Raw genomic sequence first — 18,961 nt, 5'->3', positions numbered from 1 at the left:
ATCTTGTAAATACTTGAGTTATTACTTCCACTCATGCTTAGTAGTATGCTGTCTACTGACAAGGCCTCGTAACACCATAATGCAAGTTGGAGGAGTTTCTCACTGAAGGGAAGTATATAGTCCATCTACAAGTTTCCAACTTTCCTTTCTTTCTAGAGCAAAACATTTTGACTTTCTAACTGTGTTGTGTATGCACCTAGGTGCCTTGTACGTACCTGCATGGTCTGCTAGTACATCCCCTAATATTTGGTGCAGGTACTATGTCTGCTGTAGAAAACTTGAGTTATGTTCTGTATAATTTCTGTGGCAGTCAGATACAGACAGATAAGTTTTCTATACATAGATTTAATCATAGTATCTATTTATTATATGCAACATTAATGTGACTTGACCTGTATAGGCAGTCTGTTTGGCATTTCCTACAGGGAAGTTATATAATGGCACTGTTCCATAATTTCCAGACTCTCCCATATGTCTCAGAATGCAATAGGTCACTATTACAGCAAGTCTTACCACTTAAGCCAACAGATGGATGGTATTTGTCCAGTTTGCCTATTCCACACTTCATGGGCACTCTCCTGGATCAGCGTGTCCATGGTAGTGCCACAGACAAGCACATCATAGCAACAAGACATGGATTCAATGCATTCTCATACCTCTGCCACTCAAATGTAGTGTTGGGAAGTAACTGTATTCCCATCATGACATTCTGTGAGCGTAGTGGGCCACCCCATTGAACAATCTTATTCCAGATTCATTCAGATTGCACCGGAGGCACTGGTATCACCTGACTAACTGCATCATCATTACTTGATCTCACTATGACAAAAGAAGACTGCCTTTTGAGCATCAATTAAGGAAGTCTTGTGCTTGATGCTCCCTCAATTCTGTCCTCCTTGTCCCATCAACAGACTGGTATAAAGCTGCTGCATCGGTTTACTTACTAATTAAGAAGGATGAACCAGCATTCACAGACACGCTGCCAGGCAATGGAATTGCAGGATTCTTGCAAAAATGATTGAGAGTAATGCAGCTTTTAAAACCTAATTGGGCAAAGATTTATAGGTTTTTTTTGGTTCCACTGATTTCTCATGCCAAGCACACACATTTTTTTTGTAGGTTGATATGATGATTGTCTTCTTTGCCTTTTCTCCGTGATCTCAATTAATCTTATGTCTGTGAAGAATATTGTATGAATATAAGCACCTTTATGATGGAGATGTGCTGGATTATTGTAGAACTTATGAATAATTACCTGGAGCAGTATAGTTTGTCTAAAGTGCAACAACAGTGTGTCATGTCAAAACAAAAAATTGCTTTATGCAGATACCTTGTCAAAGAATTGATACAAAGTTATTAAATGCCCCTTTTGAATTTGGTGGTTCTTCAAGTTATAATAATGTTGTAACCCATCAACTACCATTCAGCTTGGTTACCCCCCACCCACCGGTCCTGATGATTCCACACCCTTCTGAGATAGGTGTAGGGGGCCTCCCTCGCGTGAGAAAATTTTCTGGCAGCATATCTTCATTCAGACTTACAGTCAGATCAAGTTGCTGACTTTTGGGTTACTCACACAGACAATTACAGGATCCTAATGTCAACAGATTCTTCTTGTCGTAGTGATGCCTTCCATCAGTTTTAGTAGTATGTTCTATAAGAACATGAACACTCAAGCTGTTGATAGAGACATTGGGGATGCCAAGACCATACTCATTATGCATGAACTGGAAGTTGTTGTATGCCACACAACAGCTGGTACAGAATGTAGCGCCAGTGGGTTCTAAGTTGGACTTAGTATCTGTGGCAGTCTTCCAACAGGCAGAGAACAGTTTATCATCTCCTACCTCGATTCTCACAGAACATGCATGAGAATCGGTTTCTTGACTGTATGGAATACTAAACAGCTGTGCAGCACACCCTGGCCAGTGGAACTGGTGGAAAGAAATGGACGACATGATATCCATAGTTACTCTGATTTCAACCTTGGATTCATTGTCAACAAGGATAAATCTGAGATTATATCGACTCAGCATTTTATCCATTTGGGTATGGAGTTCAAAATATAGTATGTCACTCAGAAATATGCATTCAAAATCAGTTGAATGGTGGCTTCAGTTCTTACACAGAACAGTCTCTCAGTCTGAAAATTCCTTCACCTACTGGGTTTGCTCATTGATTCTGTTGACCCCATGGAGGCCCAGACTTGCCCCTTGGACCAAAGAATACCAGTCTCTAGGCATATGAGGTTCCATCTCAAAAGATGGGACAGCCTCAGTTGGCTCATTTTGTATGTCCTCTTGCAGTTACAACTTCCAGAGATAATGTGCAGATGTGAGCACTAAGAATGAGGGTACACATCTCCCATCTTTTCAGAAGGCCACTGAAGTGTGGCCCTCTCAGGATCATTATATCAGAAGTCAAGTGGGAACCAAGTCCCTAGACCTTGTCATTCTTATTTGATTCACATGTCCAAAGGCATATACCCAAGATGGAATGTATCATAGGTGCTAACCTGGCTAAATATGACTCTTTGAACATCTGTCGGGAGTTTCAATGGTTCACCTGTCATATAAGATCTGCTTCATAATTACACTAGCAATGGCAGTCAGAATCAGTGAAATACATGCTTTATCAGTTGACTGAACTGCCTGCAGTTCCTACAGGATGGGTCAGTGTCACTTATGGTGGTTTTTGCTGTCATTACCAAGAATGCACTCTCGCTCATGGGAAATCAAGCTTTTGTGGTGAAACCCTAGTCTACACAAGACACTTTATTTCAAGGTTGTCTATAGGTCCCAGTGAGAGCTCTGAAGTGTTACCTGAAAAGGACTGAGCTGGTGTATCGAGACAGATCCTGCCTCTTCTTATGTCTCAAAGAGAGTCAGGTTGACATATCAGTGCAGGAACTTTTGTCTTGGATAAAATGGGTTATCTGCTCCTCATATCGGGAATTAAATGAAGATCAAATGAAGGTCATGCTACACATCTCAGTCCATGAAGATATTGCAGACTCAAGACTCAACTGACTTTGCATTTGAGCGAAACTGTTCACTAGCTGTATAAGCCATGGGATGGAGGTCAGAGGCAACTTTCTCCAGCATTGACCTCATAGATCTTTCATCCCAAAAGAATTAAGTAGACCTGGTGGTGCAACAGGTTACCTTCTTGGGTTGTTTGTCAGCTTCCTAAGCATGTGGCTTCATGACTTCCACTGGATTTGCTGGAGGGAAAATTTGTCACCCCTTTAAAAGCCATGCCCTAGCATATGGAATCTGTTCTCTACCCAGGTTATTTATCTTAAGCAGCCTCACATACTTAAGGGACCAGAGAGGTACAAGAAAATGTAACTCCCTCTACCTCTTATTCTCCTAAGGTATTATGATCCGGTAATGTATTTGAAGAAGAGTCCAATTGTTGTCAAGTATGTTTCTTTGATAACACTTACCCAAATAATACTTACCAGATGGTGATACACATACATCCTCACATCCTCCTTGCAGTTACATCCATATACAGAGCATTCACCTGGCTTCATTAGTAATTTAAGTATTCAGAGGAATTGCACCAATCCTTGTATGAAGGGGAGATTACTCTAACTGCCACCTATGTGGGCATATAACTTATAGCTTCTTGACTATAACATTTTAGCATGGGGGAGCTGTATTTCCAAGGGGGTAGTAGTTCTCCTAAGGTATTATGATTGGATAATTATTATTAAAAGAAATTATGGTCTGCATGTTACCAACAAAACTTGAATCTAGAATCCAGCAGTGTGATTGTCTGAAACTGAAGTCTGAATTAATATTGACAAATCAGATATCTTAGATCTGGACTAAATTTATGACTTTTGTTAGTGAAATTTAGGCCATGTGTTTGATTTCTATCATCCCAGCACTATGAATTTTAAAAACCCGAATTTCTAGTTGAATCTGAACATGGCATTGTTCTGACAACTTTGTGGCCACGCCTTTTATTATTAAAAATCTTGACCACATAACTTGAGCTCAAACATCAAATGATGGAATATCCTTGGCATCATTTCCTTTTACTGCTTGCCAAATTGAAATGAGGTAGATATTTGTTTTGTTTTTGTTTTAATGGCACTTTTAGCACATTCATGCCAAGAAATTGGGAACTAAATGCCATTCCAAAGAATGAACAATAACAGTTGACTGTGGCTGGCCAGGGTGGGTATCAAACCCATGATCCTTGGATTACAAGTCTAATGCTGTACCTAATGAGCTTACATGGCTCAATCTAATGTAAGCTTTAGCTTGAGATTTTTGGCTACAATGTTTCAGAATACAGGGCCGGGCCACATTTTTAAAAGTGCAGGTTAAGTTTAGACTTAACATTAAATAGATCAGTTTTGAGTTATGCTTAAATTTCAGCCAGTCATATCACTGAATTCTAGATTCTAGTTCAAGTTCAGATTCAAGTTCAGATTTAAGATCTGTCAGTGAAAACCATGCTAGGCCTTCATTTAATAAATCTAAATTAAATTTGAGACATAAAACTTTTGATTGGTCATTCATAAGCGAGTCTTAAAGTCCCAAAGCTGCCATTACTATAGATTGTCTTTTGCTCTTCATTATATATTCCAGCTAATCAGCAATATTTGCTCAAGTCTTATTTTTATCTAATTCATACTTTTTCCTCTCAGATCTGCTTAAAAGAACGTGGCCATTCCTTTCTTTATTTGCTCTCAGTTCAGTGTATGTGTCATGTGAGAATGTTGTTCTTATTAGATTAATCATTAACAGAATTTGTCAAATGTTTCACGTCACCATTAAAACACTCTTAAAAACTATTGGAATTTCAAGTGACCTCATCGACTGAATTAAGGGGTGGCAACTCTTAAGTCTAAGCTGAATATTTGAATGTTGTTTAAACCTAAGATATTGTTTATGTCAGGTAGCTTTTATAACAAATCATTTTCTTCCTTCCAGACTTTAGTTAAATGGAAATATGGTGAAATTTATGATAAAAGACAGCATTGGGCTTTAAATTTAAGCTGTCAGATCACTTGATTCTAGATTCTAGCCTAGCCTTAATAAAGATCCACTGCTGAAATCTAGACCGAGATTCCTATGTCTCCAAAGCAACTGAAAATAATCCAATAAAATATTCAGCTCATTGTAATTTGTATATAAAAAGTATGTTTTAATTTGAAAGCTTTTCCTTGGGTTTGAGTATGAATTCCCTTGATTGAGTTTAGAGTAAAAGTGTACATTTTTTGCTTGACAAGTTTTATGAATTTCAGTCTGAGTTTGCACTATTTGTTCTCTTTATGATGTAAGTAAACAATGTAGAACCTGATCTGCATGCCGTACTACTTGCCGTATGCCGTAATATTTGCCATATGCCATACTACATGCCATATGCTGTAATATTTGCATATGGGTTTACATCATACAGAAGTATATACAGTGTGCTTTGCCTCTTACACATTACCTCTTATGCAAGTGATTCTGGATCTACCCTTGTTTTTTTTTCCTTTTTTGTGCTTACATGAATGCTTTTGGGTCTATTCTATTTTCACTTTTTGTCTTTGTCCCTTATGCAAGTGCTACTGGTTTCCACTTTGCTTCTTTTGGGATATGACTTTATCTCCTTTTGCTGCCTTGTGGATGTTGATGGTAATAGTTTACAAGTGCGGGGCTTATTCCTTGGAGTCGCTTTCTATGATGTTACTTTTCTTTTTTACGTTCTAGTTAAGATTCGTATTTTTAAATGCATTTTAATCAATCATGTATGTCAGTCTATCAGTTCTTTTATCTTTAATCAGGTGGACACCATGTGGACACCATAGATGTTATATTTGAAAATGATAAGTAGATGACAAAGAAGGTTTAAGATGCTTGTGTCAGTCCTAGGAAATTGGGGTCAGAGGTTACATTTTTATAGGTGATGTGGACAGTGACCTACATTCTGTTGTGTGCACCAATTGAAGGAGGTTAATAATATTTCATGGTATTTCATAAAAATGAGTAGAAGACTGCAGTGATTTGATCCTGGATGCAATTCCATTGCATATAAGACTATACAATACAGCTCACATGTTTTTTTCGAAATCCCATGCTTGCAGTGGGGGATGTAATCCCATCCACTTTCACTCTCTGGTGGAGAGATAAATGCCAACAAATTACCATCATGCCACTGGCAAGACCACCATGGAGTTGCTGGTTGACATTGCTGATTGACATTTGAACTGTGAATGAATGAAGACCACCCATGAAAAGACTGAGATGTCAAGTGTGGTTTACAACCAGATACCATTTAAAGAATCAGTCATCTTTATTTTGATCATATACTTGGACAATTATAAATAATTTTAGAATTATTTTTGTATATTCAGTACATGTTTATGTAGAAAAGAGTGATCACATTTGCTGATATCTTATTGAAAGAAATGTTAACAAACTTACACACTGACTTGGCAAGAGGCACACCTTGTTGAGCTTGTTTTGAACAGCATAAACTTGTCCAGCTGTTACAAAGGAAAGTAATCCTCTGAGATATGGACAGTTAAATTCCAAACTTGCAACCAATTCTGTTTTAAAAAAACGTCCAAAGTGAAATGTGAATCACTTGCTTAGTCCTTGAGTAGTAATGTGAATCACTTGCTTAGTCCTTGAGTAGTAATGTGAATCACTTGCTTAGTCCTTGAGTAGTAATGTGAATCACTTGCTTAGTCCTTGAGTAGTAATGTGAATCACTTGCTTAGTCCTTGAGTAGTAATGTGAATCACTTGCTTAGTCCTTGAGTAGTAATGTGAATCACTTGCTTAGTCCTTGAGTAGTAATGTGAATCACTTGCTTAGTCCTTGAGCAGTAATGGTAATTTAATTCATGAGGCTGAATATACCCAACTTTGAACTACAGTCGGCTCCGCTTAAATGCATATCACTTAATTGCATAGATCGCTTAAGTGCACAGCGAACGTATGGTCCCATTTTACATTGTAAATATACATGAATTCCGCTTAAATGCATACTCCGTTTATATGCATAGCTTGGGTCCGTTTCCGAGACAATGCATACAAGCGGAGTTGACTGTAGTTCAGTTATGATTACATGTACACTGTAAGGGACTGACCATTTATTATGTGGGGATAGAATATTCATTCCAACAGATTTTTCTTTTACCCGTTTGTTCATTGAAAAGATACTTAGTGTGAACTGCAACAGAAATAAATCCTGTAGATCCTGTTAACATAGTACTGAAGAAAAAAATAGTTTAGTTGCACAAAATATAATTTTAATAAAGCTTGTTAGGCACTGTGATTATGGTAATGTTATCCAAAATTTGACATCATGTATCATACATTGTTTTTATTAGAACTAGGGAATATTTATAATTAACTTAATTATGTTTCTTCAGCATCAAAAAGTAAGCAAATTATTCTGAAAGAGATAATGAACTTCTGAACATCTTTAGGGCATGCTTTCAGTAAACCCATTTTATCAACGTCATGTCCACTCTGCAGTCATCGTCCGATGTGACTCCACAAGAAAATGTGTGCAGAGTTATCCTCTGCAAGACTCTGCAACAGCTCCATCAGGACATACTGAGAGATGGTGGAGGGATTTTTCTTAATCCTCTCTACTCTCACCACCTCCTTCCCACAAAGCGTGGGGTTTCAAAAAATCACGAGCTGTATTGTATGAAAAAAGAAAGTACAGATAACTTTTATCTTTCCAATTCCAGCTAATTTAAGCTGCATTGTTTCACCTATTGTCCCTTTTTTGTTTTCAAGACAAAATAATTATCTGGCACTTATAGTAAAACATTTGTTTGCAAAAATATCGCAAATTAACTATCCAAAAGGTTTTATTTTACAATAAAATGTCAATATTCTGTTTGCAAAGTTTTGACACAAATGAGTTTATTATAAATCCTGTCTTTAGACCGTGTGTGTGAAGAGGTAGAGACATTAATTTCAGGCTAATTTATGGAGACCAAAGAAGGGTGAGGCATTTCATTTGGAATTTGTGATATAAAATATATATCTACATGCATTGAGAATTGTATAAAGTGAGTTGCATGCAACAAATCAAATATTGTATTATTCAGTGAGTTTCTTAAATTTCACATTAACTGATCGCGGGTTAGGGATTTTATGTATCACCTGCATTGATGACTTTGCATTAATACATTGTTATTTAGCATTGGCAAGTGTTCTGTCACAGTAAAGGACTTTGCATTAATACATTGTTATTTAGCATTGGCAAGTGTTCTGTCACAGTAAAGGACTTTGCATTAATACATTGTTATTTAGCATTGGCAAGTGTTCTGTCACAGTAAAGGACTTTGCATTAATATATTGTTATTTAGCATTGTCAAGTGTTCTGTCACAGTAAAGGACTTTGCATGAATAAGTCATGTAGTGCAAACATAGTGTCATGTCTCAGTAAAGGACTTCACATGAACAAGTCATGTAGTGCTACCCAAGCGTCATGTCTCAGTAAAGGACTTCACACGAGTAAGTCATGTAGTACTACTGAAGTGTCATGTCTCAGTAAAGAATTTTGCATGAATAAGTCATGTAGTATTACCAAAGTGTCATGTCTCAGTAAAGGACTTCACACAAGCAAGTCATGTAGTGCTACCAAAGTGTCATGTCTCAGTAAAGGACTTTGCATGAATAAGTCATGTAGTATTACCAAAGTGTCATGTCTCAGTAAAGGACTTCACACAAGCAAGTCATGTAGTGCTACCAAAGTGTCATGTTTCAGTAAAGGACTTTGCATGAATAAGTCATGTAGTATTACCAAAGTATCATGTCTCAGTAAAGGACTTCACACAAGCAAGTCATGTAGTGCTACCAAAGTGTCATGTTTCAGTTAAGTAATTTCCATCAATAAATTATGTTGTGTTGCCAAGTGTCATGTCGCAGTATTTAATTTTCATGAAAGAATTGGTACAACTCACAGTAAGATAAATGTCACATTGGCACTAAACTAATTTATATCCATCCAGACAAATATTTTTTTCAAAAATCACATTGAAATATATATAATGCTTTTTTTCCAACAAAATTTGACATAACAGACCCTAATTTTAAAACCAGTATAATAGGAAACACAAATTCTGATGGGGGATGGGATAACAAGGTATTATTAGTATTGCAGTGCAAAGTTGGTCATTGAAAGGATTTGGATTTCTACCTGTTTTTTCATCCTCATCTAATGAAGTCAGACAGCAATACTGGTGTTTGTAGCTGTCATTTCTGCATAATAACAATTTTGGTCTTACCCAGGTGGGTCGGCGTGAAGACATTGAAGATCTGTTGGCGCTTAATGATTACATAGATCTAGTGATTCCACGTGGCTCAAGCCAACTTGTGAACAAGATCCAGTCCTTAAGCAAGGGCATTCCTGTCTTGGGGCACAGTGAGGGCATCTGCCATGTATACCTGGATGAGAAGGTCAACCGAGACATGGCATTAAGAATTGGTAAGGAGATGAATAGCCAAAGTGCTTATCTAAATTTCAATGCTTCCATTGCAAAAGCACAATTTACTCATGTTTCTCTGTCCATAATTCTGTCTTCATTCTGTGCATCTGTGTTTGCACATTAACGCAAAACACAAACTATGTCTTGTATAGCAGGAAATTTTTCACACATGATGCAGTAATAATTATGGAAATAATAACCTGAGTAAACATGAATAATTTTGGTCAATGATTTCATGTGGGAGTGCCTTTTGCAGAGATTCCAGCCATTCTGGATTTTGCTGCATTACTATGAATATATAGTGAAAGTTCTGTTTTGAATTATGTTAATGAAATTCTGGGAATTAAAATTTTGGGGGGATAAAGTGCTGAACAGGAGTTTTCTGTGTGGCCACTTGCAGAGAAAAAAGTACTTAAGCACCAATATGATAGACCTTACGTAAATTATAGTTTCTTAGTTTTAGAAAGTCTGTAAATAACAAGAAACCAGTTTTTATGGTTAATATTGTGGACAAATGTGTTGAAGAAAGTACAGATACAACACTTCTCACTGGACCGTAATTGTTATTGACCAGTTATAGGTATGCAAGTTTTACACTTGTAATGGACACATTATCCTTCTGGACATTCTGCCTACATTACATGGATCATGTTTTATGGTTTGCTTGCTCATAGTGGTGGATTTGGACAGAGGAGTAGGTGATTAAGTGCCCACTATGAGTAGTGGAAGTCCACTCAGCCTAGTGGATTTTCCCCCTGAGAATAGTGGAAATCCACTCAATCTGGTGGAATTCCATCACTGACTTTATTGCAGCCATAGTGGGTTTTATAGCAACCCTCGCCGATTCTATTGTATTCACTATGTGAGTTGACAGATATATGTAGATAGATAGACAAAACTACATGTGTTTTGTTCCAAGTGGGCAGAAGGAGCAAGTTTGGTTCAGTGTATGAAGATGCCGAGGCAGTCAGATTGAGACATACGTTCCTACACCCTATCAAATGAGTGTTTTTCTCACACTGGGAACAAAACATTTATGTGGTTTTGTATTTATTGCATATCCCCTTTTTAGTCACAAATTATTTTCAATTTTATTAATGTATACTTTTAAAAATATGAAAATGGCATTTGTTGTTTTATGAAAAATATTGTACAACCTCTGATATCCCTCATGTGATGTACATAACCAGTCTGTCTGCATTGCCGAGATGGTGACTTAGTCTTTAGCTTTGAATATTTCAAAATATTGTATGAGATATGAACTAATTGAAAATGCAGTCAGAGGCAAGCGGATGTTCCCTTACTTCTCTAATGGAACAAGTTACCTTTTCTTCATACCCCATACTTACTGAATACACACTCTACTTCCAAGCAAAGTTCGTGGCAAATTACACAGAATAACAGTACTTAAATACATTCAACTTTATTCAGAAATCTCATTAATTTGCAGTACTTTCACACTATTTGTCTGTAAAAAAAACTACAATTCCCAGCATGTGTCCCAGCCAAGAAAAAATCTTAGCAACAATAGTTTAACAAGCTGTAATTCTTCTATTTTTGTATCATATTCAAAACAGTTGCCACTCTCCGTGATATGTCAACCTTGATGTTGCAAGTGTTTGTCACTTTTATCTTATGATTTACTAAATAAACTCAATCCTCAGTAATATTAATAGACAAATTGAAAGTTCCTACACTCAAACTTGCTCCTTAAAAATGTATATATTAAAAACTCCATAGACCAAAGTTTTGAACAGTGAAGATGAAATGATTTTTGGGTGGTTTGGATGTTAGATGATTTACATTGTGCAATATTTCTTCTGTCATCAGTAATGTGGCTGGGAAAAATTTTCAGACGTATTTTTCTTCTTCTCCGACTTCTTAAACCTTTTTGTTTAAGGTTGTTGTGTCCATAATTCGGCACTTTGTGGCAGTTAGCAAACTCATTTGATTATCAAATGCTGTAGCCATGGTAACTGTTCCTTAAGTACCTGTCTATAGCTATGTTGTAACTGTTAATACTAGTTCAAGGGACAGGTCATCCTTTTTCATTAAAGTAATCAGTTATGCACCAATTTAAATGTTTATGGGGCCATCCATTTAGTACATACACAAAATTCTGGCAAAGCTTGACCTCTCACCCCTCCCAATACACATGCATACTTTTTTACACACACCCCACCTGCGTATGTACACTTGACACACCCAACTCGCCGAATTCTATAGAACAGCCTATATTTAATCCACATAAAAATGATCAAGGATTAATAATGTTTTTGTGTTTAATAAAACATAGTCCAACGATGATGAATGTCTGGCTGCATCAAAGAAATAAGCTGTATAATTTTTAAAAGTTTGTCTCGTGTCCGCTAAAATTCAAACGCCGACTGAACCCCAGTCGAATACGTTACGTATTAGACAAATTATTATCAAGGTTTCACACACACACACGGTTTCCTATGTGTATGTACATTATCAGTAGACCTCCCCCCACCCATATGCAAGCATATGCATTTGGGTTACCCCCCTCCATGTGTACATACTAAATGGACAGCCCCTTATTAAACAGGGGTAAAGTTCTCTCAAAACATGGAGGCATTTCTAACCATGCCTATTACCCTGATATGACTCCCAAAGTCCTTTTTGTTTACTTTGTCTGGATTTTTAAACTTAAACTTGGATCCAGGTGTGCATTGAGGGAAAGGCGTTGTGTTTTACTGCATTGTTCTGACAGTTTCAGTTGATAATTTGGGATACAAATTTTGTCTTGTCTGTAAATGACAGTCAGATCTAATTACTATGTACCTTTTGAAAATTATGAACTCTGAAAATTGATGCATGTTAACCTATTTTTTTTCTTCAGTTTTGGATGCCAAATGTGACTATCCCGCAGCATGTAATGCCCTGGAAACAATTCTGATTCATAAATCTCATCTACGGAATGGACTTTTTGATGAAATATGTGACACTTTGAAGGATCATAAGGTAAGAGTCTACAGATTTAAAAAATGTAAGATTTTAATTATGGTGAAAATGTGTGCATGGAAATGTGTTAAGCACGTGTATCATATAGGTAGGTATGTATGTATTCTGTGTGGCAGTTAACATTTGTCATATTTTTCATACTCCCTTTCCACATCAAATGCCTGGTAAACCTTAAATTTGACAAGCTGTTAATATCTCAACATTTTCGGAAACATGATTTGCTCATGCAATCTGGAAAAAGTATTCTTTACATTTGTCTGCCTAGTCATATTGGTATTATGAGCAAAGCTGCCATGAAGTCAAACATTTCCAAAAAGGAAGATTCCATAACAGGGTTCGAATGTTGTATATATCAGCACGTTATGTATGCTTTGCAGAATGAAAACTTCACAAACACTCTTTGAAACATTAAGCCCATTATTGTATAGTGGCATGCCTTATGTAGAACAATCAGAGATTTAATGGTTACTGCATTTGTATGCAAAAATATGAATGCGTTTTTCGGATTAATACTGCACAACATTGAGAGTGCAGTATTATTAAAAAAAACAAGTTCATAATTTCTCATCCTTGCAAAATAGAAATCTACCTGTTATACTGACCTTATTTTTTTTTTTAATATGTCCCCAATCACATTATGTTAGGAATATTAGCCTGCTACCTCGCAAATCCAGCCCTACTAAAGATGAAAAATCACCTTTCCCAGTCTATAACAATGGACAGAGGGCAATAATTCTTGCCAATTACCCCCCCATGGCACTTCCAATAGTTACTAATTTTTAGCTTTACTGTTGTATCCAGCTGTTTTGTGTTCCTATGGGCCCATTGAACATTCGTTTCGGATTTATTGTATGGATTTATTAATTTTCAGCAGGTTGTATGCATTATTTTACAGTTTCTAACAATTTTGAGTGATTTTGTCAACTTTCGGAACTTCGTCTTTTAGACCATCATCCTACCACATTATCATTGACCTTATACAAGGTCATTTTGAGTTAGCATACCTTTGACTTTGTTCACTTACTCTGTCTGTTACAGAGCTCTTCTTAGTGAAATTCTGAATTGCTACTCGATATTTATGCTTAGTTCATATTTCACTGTTTTGATAGAATTATGGATTAATTATTAAAAAAGTATTGTGCAAAAGTTCGTAACAGTGCCATAGGTTTCTGATACGACACTTTCACTGCTGTGTTAGCTATGACAGTGTTTTACTGACTTAGTATTTTTCAATACATTATCTTTTTTTTATATGGACGGTATGAAAACCAGTCTAGCATCAGAAGAGGCCAACATGGTGGCATTAAAGCATAGCCGCTTAGTGGATGGGCTAGCAAGCTTAAACATTGTTAAATCGAGTTATGCCTGCATGAAATCGATATGAAAATTATTAAATTTCTCAGAAATTGCGAATATTAAAATAGTTATGTCTTTAATCTGCTGAAAGATGATAAAACTAACATGTTATTGAAATTTGAGCTGGTACTAGTGATCTAGATTGCTAGTGGCACAAGCACACAGACTCTCACAACTGTCATTTTCAAATATTGTAAAAAAAAATTAAATGAAAGTTGTATTCAGGTTGTAATAAAAATACTAAAACGAAAGAGCACAAAATTCTCTATATTTATTCAGAGACCAACTTCTGGAGTTTTGTTGTATCATGTGACTACCACTTGACATGTGCTCTCTTACGCAGGGAGAATATGAAGCAGGAAACCAGACTACTCTGCTTGATGAATCTGACTGGCCAAGTTTCTTGTTGTTGTTCTCAAAATAAATGTTGAGAATTATATGTTCTTTCTGGTTTTTACAAAAGGGATCAGACTTTCATTTAATATAATTGAAATTTTGTACAACAACAAAAATTTTTGTTGATCACCTGACTATTGGACTTCCGATGTCGTTGTTTGAGAGTTGTGTAGTCATGTGACTATGAACGCAAATGGCAAGTACCGGGTCTGGTTTCATTTAAGCTGAGTTTCGTCTAGTCTGTCAGTGAATTAAAGAAATAACGATTATAATACTTGCCATTTTTGAGAAAATAAATAATTTTCCTATCAATTTCGTGTAGGTATAAGTTGATATAACATAATTTAAATTTGCTAGGCCCGCTGGTATGGTATGTTACGTTTGCGGCTAATTCCAAATTTTTTATATGTAATTGCTCTGAACCCACATTCCTTCCTAAATGTGAAAAAATGGGGTTGGAATATTGGGAGGAAACCAGAATTAGACAATTTTTTGAATCTCTGAGCTGAACTTTGGTGTGAAACTATTACAGATTGGTTTCAGATCTTAAATAGAATGCAGGGGAAATGGGAAATTGTCATCCCTTTTATTATCTATTAAGAAACGATAAGACCCCATGTATCAATACAGGTTTGGAGACTGGCTTATTGAACTTCAAGAAGACAAGTTGATTTTACAGAAAATTCAGTCCTTGTTTATACAACAATATATAATTTTGATTTTTTGGGGGTCAAAATTTTAATCAACCCTTTTGTAAATGTCTATAAATGATGGAATTTTTTTAACCAAATCGTCTTAAGGAGTTTAGGTTGGTTGAAAATCTTGTTTGAGATTTTATTGGCACACATAAATTCAGGGTTAAACTTTTTTCATTACAAGATAAGATTCTGATACTTAGCATTTATTGGTTTTTTTCATACTGTGATAGGAAATGTTTACTTTGTTTAACATGCACATATATTGCCCTAGAATTCTTTAGAATTAAAAGTTTGAAAGGAAGCAAAATAAGTTATGCTCATTATGTTGTTTCCATGTAGCAACATAATACAGGTCAGCAAAGTTAGAATTTGTATTCTGTACATTGAAATGGCTTTAAATGCCAATTTAAAAGATTATAATCAGATTTGTTTCGTGTGACTCATTTTGTGGTTTTGTACATGATTATCTTTTCTGACATATATGTGTTTTGGAGTCTTGAAAGAGAAACCTTCAGATTTGGAAAATGCATGTTTTATAATCAGAAATGTTCTTAATTCCATTCAGTAAAAAATTAATTTCATCCTGGAAAAAACCTGGAAAATTATCTTTAGAAAAGCGTGGGAATCATGTATATACTCCCAGCATCCAGGCTGACCACTCCATAAGATCTGATGCATATTAAAACCGTACCATCGCTGTCTGTCCAGCTGTTCCAACATGGGGACCATTCTGTCGAACAGGTCCAGCTAGCTGTAATTTATGGAGATCTTAGTGACAGAGCTGTCTGTCCGACTGTACCATCAGCAAACATCTGTGATGTAGATTTCAGGGAAAATTCTTGTTTGTCAAGCCAGGCCTTTGAAACAGCTGGTACCGGTGGTAGCCAGACTGTCTTCTGTACCACCAGCTTTCAGGCAAACCATTTGCTGTGCAAACCTGCCAGCAGTGCTGGACTTTATATGTTAACTGCTTGTCCACAAGGGAGAGCTAATGATGTTTATATATTGGTGGAATTGAGTCTTCATATCTTCTGGTGTGTCTTCTCTAGCACTGCAAGTAGACCCAGTTGGGCCTCGATGCACAGTGAACGCAACAGAACAAATTCTTCACATCTGACCCTGGAATGGACTGAAGTTTCCCTTTCAAGCTGCTGTCTAGGACATTTTTAGGGTGTTGGCTCTCCACCCATACTGCTGCTCTAAAGAATCATTAGATCTCTGTGAGGAGGGAGAGACAGAAGATGCTTGTGTGTTTTATAGGGCAGACAAATCCGCTCCATGCCTATCAGAGCTGGTGTGGGATGTCAGTGCACTCACCCATCAATAGCCACACTTGGGAGGTGACAACCATGATTGCTAGGGTTAATGACCAGGGCTCTTCACCATGCCGTGGCCAATCTATTCTTGATTCAGATACAAAGTGTCACATGTGTGCAATCCACATCTCTCCAACTTTATACCCTCCTTTTCCAGACAACCCTGTTTGGGTCACTGTTGCTTTGGAGCAAGAATAGAAGTTCGGAGGCAGGCAGCTCAGGAACTGCCCCTCCACCTCGACATTCAACCCAGACAGGCGCTTGGAACCATCAGTCACTGTTGGCTGGAAGCTATGTAAAGCACAGAATCTTCTCAGTCACATCGATTGTAGGAAGCAATTGTACAGAGGTGGTAAGACACCTATTTTTGAGCTCACTGGATCCCCCTATTCACTCAGAACAGGGAGTTGGGGGTGATCCAGGCCATGTGGAGGGGTTTGGGGATTTCGTTCATCAACAATCCCATCCCCCTCCTTCCCTTCCCTCTTCAAAAATAAACCATCAGATCAGGAGAAGATGCCTTTTTACAACAGGAGATACAGTCGCTCATCAGATGAAGAAAGCACGGTGGAGACTGTGCAAAGGCCACAATCCCCAGGTTCTACTCGAGGTTGTGTTTTTTTGTGGAAAGTAAACAGCAAGTTGAGACCCACTATCGACTGGAGTCGCCTCAACCAATTCAAGATGGAGATGGCGAGATCAGTTGTCTAGTCCATTTCCAACAAGACATGGATTCAGTGAGAGAGTTCAACATATAAATCAGACACATTTCTGGCAGGTTCATTGTCTTGACTGAGACTCAATCCTGAAGTGGTCAAGTCCTTCACATGGAATGGTTTCTCCACCAATAGGTCTTCAGTCAGATTTGCGCACATAAGCTGCAAAATGATCGATCTCATGGCGATGAGGTGGAATCACAAGCTACCCACTTCGTCTCTCCAGTTCAGACCCAAAAGCATAGGTCATGGATACACTGTCAAACATTTGGGAGGGGTTGTGGGCATTTGCCTCCCCTCCAGTGCTGAATCCAAAAATAATAGAAGTGATGGGGTCAGACTGGTAAGATGATTCTGAATGCCCCTTTGAAATGGAGCAAGTCCTGGGTCACCAATCTGCCCAGGAAAATTCCAGCCAACCCAAATCTTTTCCAACACCCACTGTCATAGGTGGTCCTTCCCTGCCCAGACCATCCTGTTCTACATGCTCAGTGTGTTTTTGGGTACCAAAAACATTGTACCTCTGTTAGCGTTGTGTTCGAATGTGATGTTCCGACCTGAGATATAATAGCTGTTGGCAGGCATGCAAAGTCAACATTCTTGAGCCTCCATCTCAGAGATTTGGCATCAGAGAAACAACTGAAACATGGTTTGTCCAGTGGCAGCAGCACGGACAGCCACCAGACCCAACTGGATCAATGAACACAGCTTTGTTAGCTTCACTGGATTCACTGGTGAAATTTTGTAGGTAAGAAGATTTCAATAATCATCTACTTAACCATGTGTTAGCATCAAGTTGTGTTGCTTATGTAATTATAAGAACAGGTTGTCATTCACATGGGGGAATTCAACTATTCTTTCCTAGAGAGATACCCAAGGTAAAGGTCAGATGCTCAGAATCCCCTTCTCCTATTACCTATTCTCTTAACATAATGTGATTGGGGAACGTATTCAAAGGAGAAGGCAGGTTTTTAAGTAAATTATGTTTCTTACCCAGTCACATTACTTAAAAACTCTCCCAACTACCCTGCCATGCGAGCATCCTAGTTAGAATCTCACTCAGCTAAAAACTACCAACATATGGCAGTGACAAGGGAAGGTAAGTAATGGGCAAGAGTTATTGCCCCTTGTCTGTTGATATAGGCAGGGAAGGACGAGTTTTCATCTCTTAGCAGGGCTGGATTTGTGAGGCAACAGGCTAAATGTAGTGATATGACTGAAAAATTGCTAAAGCTGCGTTAAAAATCCAAATTAGAAAAAGGATACACGCAGACACACACACACACACATCATGTCTAGTTGGTTCTAAATGAGAAAGGTGCCAATCTGACATTCTATAAATGCAAGCTTTGGCAGTCATTATTAAAATCTTCTCGTAGCCACTCCGAAACAGAAAGTCTTATCAGCATAGGATTTTCAACAGAAGACTTCTTAATGGTGTCTTGTAATAAAAGATGATGCCAATCTGACATCCAGTATGGCCTTCATGGCAGCCATTTTGAAACCCTTGTTATGGCCACTCTAGAATAGATGGTCATAAGACAACGGATTTTCAAGGAAAGACATCTTACAATGTAGCATGGGTAATAAATGAAAATGATGCTGATGTTACATCCAATACTGAACTTGAAAATCCCTTTTTTGCTACCAGGGCTATCTTTAAAATCTGCTCCTGAAATGATGGTCATATTAAGTTTTCACCAAAGACTTCTTACAGCGGTTAATTGGTCCTAAATGAAAATGGTGCTGATCTTGCATCCAATATTGCCACCACATTGACCTTCTTGAAAATCCTTATTTTGCTCAGCAATATCTGAGATGGTTTAAACACTCAGCATTTAAAAAGAAGAAATGGTCCATCTTGGATTCCTGATAATTATTTCTAGCCATTATAACATCAGTCCTTAGTTATTACCCTTTTGGATTGCAATGAAACTTTGTATATAGAAAAATACAAAGAAAGATACATGAAACTTTGTACATGATACAAAGAAAGATACATGAAACTTTGTACATGATACAAAGAAAGATAC

General features: G+C 37.3%; 1 protein-coding gene across 1 annotated transcript in view; it reads left to right on the top strand.

Moving 5' to 3' along the window:
* The window catches only part of LOC149795662 (delta-1-pyrroline-5-carboxylate synthase-like), a 110,180-nt gene that overhangs the window by 69,991 nt on the left and 21,228 nt on the right, over window positions 1–18,961 (top strand). Inside the window, exons 11-12 of the mRNA XM_089965503.1 lie at window positions 9,265–9,460; window positions 12,325–12,446. Of these exons, the coding sequence (XP_089821629.1) occupies window positions 9,265–9,460; window positions 12,325–12,446 (318 nt within the window). The remainder of the gene's footprint in view (window positions 1–9,264; window positions 9,461–12,324; window positions 12,447–18,961) is intronic.

The sequence above is a fragment of the Sinohyriopsis cumingii genome, chromosome 7 (genome assembly GCF_028554795.1).
Source record: "Sinohyriopsis cumingii isolate HCF-2022 chromosome 7, ASM2855479v2, whole genome shotgun sequence".
Taxonomy (NCBI): domain Eukaryota; kingdom Metazoa; phylum Mollusca; class Bivalvia; order Unionida; family Unionidae; genus Sinohyriopsis; species Sinohyriopsis cumingii.
Note: the sequence above shows the minus strand (reverse complement) of the source record. Positions and strands in the feature narration are given on the sequence as shown.